The 7,401-nt window shown below is 35.6% G+C and overlaps 1 protein-coding gene across 1 annotated transcript; it reads left to right on the plus strand.

Moving 5' to 3' along the window:
- The first annotated feature begins 501 nt into the window (after positions 1–501).
- Positions 502–5,147, plus strand: en1b (engrailed homeobox 1b). Its single transcript, XM_084397085.1, has 2 exons — positions 502–1,282; positions 4,125–5,147. Exons 1-2 carry the CDS (start codon positions 778–780, stop codon positions 4,442–4,444), a joined length of 825 nt encoding a protein of 274 aa, XP_084253211.1. The 5' UTR covers positions 502–777; the 3' UTR covers positions 4,445–5,147.
- The last annotated feature ends 2,254 nt before the right edge of the window (positions 5,148–7,401 follow it).

The following is a 7,401-nucleotide window of genomic DNA, read 5'->3' on the forward strand; positions in this document are numbered from 1 at the left end:
TGCAAACTTTAATATTAATATTATTTATCAATCTATCTAATTTTATGGTAATTCTGCTTCTTAACCATTATGTATTTCATTGTCTCAAAGAATAATAATTATGAAGGCTCACTCCTGTTTTCTTTCACTAGCTCCGTCTATCGCCATACCTAGATTAAGAATCCCAGAAAATAGCTATTCGCGATGTTATTAGTGTCTAGTTTTGACAAAAATACAACGAGCAACTAAAATAATGAATTATCAGGCAGCAGTGTCAGATCTTTTCTGTCAAAAGCCAATGCCGATCCAAAAACATCCAGTCCTCATTAGAGTGGATTTCCCGTTCGCCAGCGTATTTGGTCTTGGAAATCCATCCATTTGCATAAGATTGTAAAATTCTATTGGATATTCTCTTCTTGTGACACCAAGGATGTTGGTACCCCATTGGTCTATTGCACGTGTGTCTCGCTCACGTGCTTCCGGTTCAGGAAAAAAAGTATGTGAGGGGCACAGTGATTTTAGAAAGAGTTTGTTAAGCGCGAGCTGTCACACGGGGCAGCGAGTCGGGGACTGCGGAGCATCGCGCGATGCATTATCTGACATGAATAACGGGTGCGTTTTGACACTTGAAACGCCTTGATCGCGGAAAGCATTCCGATGCTATGACAGTCGCTCCTCTTAAGGTATTTCGTATACCTTTATTTTAACAGTATAGACTGTATTCTTGTTTGTTGCTATCCGGATACTGCTCTTTGCAACAAGTGGAATTTTGGAGTGCAGACCACGATCCAGCTTGTCATGGAGGAGCAAAAGGATCAAAATAGTCGTGATTCGACTGAATCTGATAGCGTCTCGCTCTCACCCAATATACCATCCCCTCCGATTTTACCTCACCAGGCTGCGCAGCAAGCCCACAGAACCACGAACTTTTTCATCGACAATATTCTACGGCCAGATTTCGGCTGCAAGAAAGATCTTGGGAGTAGGGACCGCGCGCAAACCTCGGGTAGGGAGAATGTTAACCCTATGGTAATAAGGCCGTCGCATAATAGCAGCCTTTGCCAGGATTCAAACTGCAGTAGTGACAGCACTTCTTCGTCCTCGTCGTCTTCACCATCCTCAAAGCAGACCTCGGCAAAGCTTGTCGAGGGAAATGGAACTACCACAGCAAGGTACGGGGAGAATACGACGTCGATAGTGGTGGTGAACGCTAACGGGGGAACTCCGCCGGCTAAAGAGTCGCAGCCTTTACTATGGCCTGCGTGGGTGTACTGCACCAGGTACTCGGACAGACCTTCATCTGGTAAGGCGCTAGTTTCTTAATTGCATTGCATAATTCACAAACAGCGATTGACGCTGCACGCGAAAAACTTTTTTTTTTTTTTTTGTTCTTTTTTTTTTTTGGAGGTCGCATAGTGAGCTATGTTTTATTTATTTTTTATGATTGGCTACAGCGCGTTTTGATCAAACTCGTTTATAGCGTCTGAAGCTGTCATACTCAGCAGTCTTGGGTTGTTTTGAGGCATGAGCGAACAATAGTCACTTAGGCCGCACACCATTTTGTTCACTTTCTGGAGAAAAACAAAATATGCAAAGTGCGTTTATTGTGTAGTTGAAAAACATTATATAGTTCTGATCGTCCTTTAAATTTCTAGCCTTTTTCTGGTGAAACTTTACAATAAGGTTTCATTTGTTAACATTAGCTAATGTATTAACTAAAATGAACTAACCATGAGCAATAGGCCTACAATTGTTACAATATGTGTTAACGTTAATAAAAACACAGCTGTTCAACGTTTATGTTAGTTCACAGTGCATTAACTAATGTTAACAAATACAACTTTGGATTTTAATAATGTATTATAAATGTTAACATTAACAAAGATGAATAAATGCTGTAGAAGTGCAGTTCATTATTAGTTCATGGTAACTAATTGTGTTAACTAATGAAACCTTACTGTAAAGTATTAACCTTTTTCAATACAAAATAATTGTAGCCTACTATAAAACCATCTTACAATCATTGACAATAAAAGGAATGGTGGATACGTTAATGTCAAGTAGCCTATAGATAATGTGTAATAGATAACAAGTAGGCTATATATTTAGATAATAATCCGTTTTAAATTAGTCTGTCTAACCACAGTTTCCCAGCAGCATAATGAAATTCATAATAACAACAATAACGAGCATATCTTTTCTCAGTATAGCGCTTAATTTATCTTAGTCTGTGATCATGGGTATGCGTTAATCTGAAAGTAGTTTGTTTATAATCTCAGTACAAACAGCTTTATCTTAATAAAGGAAAGATAAGAAGAGGAAAGTGCCGAGATTTAATCAACCAAGTTTTGTGGCGTTCGTTAAATCCACCATGACTTTATGCTGCTGGCAATATTTATAATTAATTTATGATAGCAGGATATTATTCGATATTCAATAGATATTTGCATAAATAGCCTATATGAATTACTATTTTGTTATAGGGCTAAAACTCGAATTGATTGATTTTTGTTGTCTGTTATTATTAATCTCCTCACGCTGTAAAAGTGTTCAGTTCTTACCTTTAGGCGGTTTTTGTACCTGTCTTAAACCCAGTGTATTCCCATGGTTTCAGTATTATTTTTTTATTTTTATTTTTTTGTAAATATTGTTTGACTTCAACAAAAGCCAGTTCGTTTAGATGTTACCACACGAAGTAGCCTACATATTTAGGTTGACTGCAAAATATTTTTACACGGCATACCTGCCATAAAGTCAGCTGGCTTGTTGGAAAAGATGCTTTGATTGACTTCACTGATTGACTTACTGATTGAGCGATCAGGCACTGGACTTTCACAGACGGCAAGCAGAATTTCGATCATCTGAGTGCAGTTTCCTGAAGGAAAAGCTTTTGGTCCTGATCTGTTGTTGATAATGCAGAAAATTGTTTTCTTGACGAGCGTGTAATGTCACATGCGTGGTGATATTTGCTTTGCATAATATGCTGTAAGCAGATCTTTAGCTTTTCTTATTTTATTTTTTAAATTGCACACTGTGCATGAATGGGTTTGGATATGAGCTGCATTATTCATGGATACATTAAAGGTAAAAACTATGTCTAGAACAATAACAAGACAGTTGTTGCAATGGAGCAAAACGTACAAATGTAAAATCAAAGATATAATGTCGGGAGAAAGTAAAATAGAGTTATCTTTAGCAATCAACACAGCTCGTCTGCAAAGGTTACCTTATAGAGCTAGCTAGTTTTTATGTGCATTACGTCTTTCAAGTTTAGCTTGCATTTTGAAATGTTTTATTAAAATATAGTGTTTTTTTAATATATATATAATACCCAATCGCTTGACTGTTTTATATTGAGAAAAACAAAAACGTATTAATCTATCGATTTGATTTTTCTCTGTGACTGACAATAACAAGGTGGTTTCGAACTTTACTGCTATTGTTGTCGAAAACGGCGAATGTAGGCCTACTTAGCCTATGTGTTGACATGTTGTCATTTTGTCTGATATGATGGTAGTAATAATATACTATATTATACTCTGTGCATTTAATGCAACCTAAAAAAAAGAGATAACTTTTGTAAGAATAAGCTGACTCACACAAAGACTCATTCGGCTTTCCCGCCATGTTAGCTGGGTGTAAGCTCAAGTGACATTCGAGGACTGAGGCCTACATGCAAGCTTTCATTGCAGGTCTACGATTTGCTTATCATTAAATATCTTCTAAATTTAACAGTGCATTTCATGGTTACAGCTATTATATTTTGTGGCTTAGAAATAAAACAAACGAAACTATTTTTTTCCAGCGGCTATTTTTGTTTCACTGCCTGTTTGGCAATTGGATGTCTACTTGTCAGCTGACGTAATATAGTCCACCCCAACACTCATTATGTTTCATTGCAAACACTCATTGTTTATTCAGTAACGAAAGAGAAAGGGCTGCGTAATGAACTGCAGTATGAATCTTTGTCGACATTTCTAAAAGAACGCAGCCGAAATAGCTTGTCCAATACGGACGTGTCAGGTAGGCCCTCATGTTAACACCGCATCAATCGTTGCATTCTCTGTCAGGTGTGGGTAACCTATGTAGTGTTTATACTGCTTTATGATATTTATGTCTTCGTTTTATTGTTGTTTCTACACTAGGCCCAAGGACACGAAAATTGAAAAAGAAGAAAAGCGAGAAAGAAGACAAGCGACCGAGAACCGCTTTCACGGCTGAACAGCTGCAGAGACTTAAAGCCGAGTTTCAGGCCAATCGGTACATTACGGAGCAGCGGAGACAGTCGCTGGCCCAGGAACTCAACCTCAATGAGTCACAAATAAAAATCTGGTTCCAGAATAAGAGGGCCAAAATAAAAAAGGCCACTGGCTATAAGAACGGCCTTGCTCTTCAGCTTATGGCTCAAGGACTCTACAACCATTCCACAACCACAGTTCAAGATGAAAAAGAAGATAGCGAATAAAATGGCCCGGGTCCTCTTCTTGAAAAGGCCATGGACGCTGACCCCAACAAAAGTGATTTTTCATATTTTTATGAATCAAATGAAAAGGAGATGTCTTCGAATTCTGCGAAACGAAGATACGATATTTAAACAAATTTCTGTTTATCACACAGTATATGGACATGCATCTAAATACGAACACTATGAAAATTTATATATAGCCAAAACTGTAAGATGTATATATTTAATTCCAGGTAAGGGGATGTCTATATTACTCCTTACTTGCTGTATATTTCTAACGTTTCTTCTCCTTTCCCAATGTGGTTGCTCACCGTTTCAGTAGGCCTAAGTGTCAGGCTTGTTAGAGTTTTTGTGATAGCCCTGTCTCTTAAATCCCTTATCTCACAGTTCTTCAAATGCGTGACTGAACCAACGCTTCAAGCCAAAGATTTTAATATGTTCAGATGATGTTGTCTGAAATAAAAAAGGTAGAATGTGCCATTGCTTTTTTTCCTAGTCTACAAACCCTTAACATAATTACACGATCTGTAGCTATTTAAACGCTACGATGACTTGTCGTTCTCCCAAACCCTTGAGAGATTTTTGTTTAATAAATGTATCACAAAACGATGCTTTTCTACGCTACTCTAATTTGTTTGAATGAGGCAGTGTGGTTGCACTGCAAGAGAAAGGTGTTTTACGGATAACGCATTGCAATTGTTATATGATGGAAGAGATTATAATATTGGGAGAGTAAAAAAAAAAAAAAGTGCTTTAAGAAATAACAAGGTCTACATATATAAATTTATTCTTAAACTCCTTACTATTTATGATTATTCAATTCATATAGGACTAAATGTAGGCCTAACTATATGTGCCATTTTGATACACAATTAAGTATAAAACATGGAATACAAAATGTAAGGGCATTTTTAAGGGAAGCTAATATAAATAATAGATAGCCTATACAAATTGAGCCTTGCTGATAGTATTGCGTATAGTTCTCTTCCACAAAATATATGTACAATAGCCTATAGCCTATATAAATATAAATGTGTACACACACACACCCACATTATATATATATATATATATATATATATATATATATATATATATATATATATATATATATATATATATATATATATATATATATATATATATATATATATATATATATATATATAATAGGCTACTAAAAAATCTATAGGCTACTATTATTCCAAGTGAAAGTATAAGTATCTATAGATATATAATTTTTTTTTATTTTATTTTTTTATTTTTTTTTACGTGAAGGCCTACGATTGCATGCATTAATCTCTGTATTTGCTGGTTTCGCTTCTAGCAGGCTATCATAATTTGCATCAACGTCACACATCTGACTTCTTGCGATGACAACAGCAGTGCAGAAAGCGCTCGGATTGCGGAGTGTCTTTGCGAGGCAGTGTGCAGGAGCCTGTGTCTAGGGATCAAAGAACAAATTCAGAAAACTCTCCCAACGAGGTTAAAAGGTCAAGCTGAGCAGTCAAAACAAAATCATGGATGTTTAAAAACACCACATTCTCTCTGAACAGTCCGCGTATTATCTCAAGACAAAGCGCACTGAACATTGCGTTTCAAAATAGGGCAATAAAGAATCTTATGAAATTTTAGTTTAATAAAAGTATGCTGGCGGCCCGTATTTGGGTGAATAATAAATTTGTTTTTATGTGAAACGTATCTTAGGCCTATATTGATCATTAAATGTGCAGAAAATTGAAGCAATTTGTTTACAATAATATAATCATTTTAACCTAGAGGTCTAACGGTGCAAATAAAATAAAAAAATATTCGCCAATAACCCCGCTAATGCATTGCATTCAATGTATGCACGTGCATATTTTTACACGCGAGTCATGATGACTAAAACAATACAAGAAGGGACAAGAAATCAGTCTTGATGTATAATACAATGAGTCTTGATGTAAAATGCGCTGTCAGGTATTGTTGGGACGAGACTTATGGGCACATTTAATTAGCCTATGGTTCATTCCCACAGTTACTTCTGAAGGCTTACTCAATACTAAAATATATTATAAACAAGACTTAACAACAACAATCAACTGTCTAAATGTACAGGCTATAAGCGCTCTTTGTAGCAAAAACAAAACATTTGTCTCTTTGCTCCAGCAGGCCTCGCCTTAGAATGTTTGGACTTGGAGGCATGTCTATAAACAGAACGAGTTCACATCAGAAGTGTAGCTATCATCATTTATTAGTTAAAATAAATTGTTTTGGAATATTCAGTGTTGTCGGTGATTCGTAAGAAAATGATTTACAGCTATTTTGTCTCCATGTTAAGAGACTATCTAAGTTTACGGGACTGGTGTTGTGCTGGTTGCAATAAAAAAAATATATATTTTTTTTTTTTTGGGACGATTGTTACAAAAGTATACTGCCACAGATCGTTTAGTTGAATTCCCGATTTAAAAAAATTCTTGACAATTGTGCTTGCATTACTATAAGTTTACCAATTTTTAACCTTCAGTTCTTGAAGCATTTATTGTGGGACATGATATGATATATTGAAGCTAAGAGTTTACTTATTGTCATAAATGTGTTTTTATAGCAACGGTGACAATATCGGAATGGGCAGGCAGAGGTATAGCCTAATGTTACAGGATTTCTCGTTTTATTGTTATTAATTATAGTTCTGCATTTTTTACGTAATTTTTACAAATTACAGACAAACATGGAATTTATTTACTAATTTAAATATACTTTCTTTCACTCTTCTAATATAGACTAGAATAATTCCTTTCTTTAACTTAAAAAAAAGGTGGAATTAATAAATATTTTGCCTTTCCATGTGGAATAGCCTACGAGGGTTTTAGCAGGAGCCCGCAGGCGGCTTTTATTTGTAATTATTCTGCTGCTAATATAACTGCTGCGCATAATATTCAGTGAATTTAATTAACAAACTCACATATAGCAAA

The sequence above is a fragment of the Rutilus rutilus genome (assembly GCF_951802725.1).
Source record: "Rutilus rutilus genome assembly, chromosome: 2".
Lineage (NCBI taxonomy): Eukaryota > Metazoa > Chordata > Actinopteri > Cypriniformes > Leuciscidae > Rutilus > Rutilus rutilus.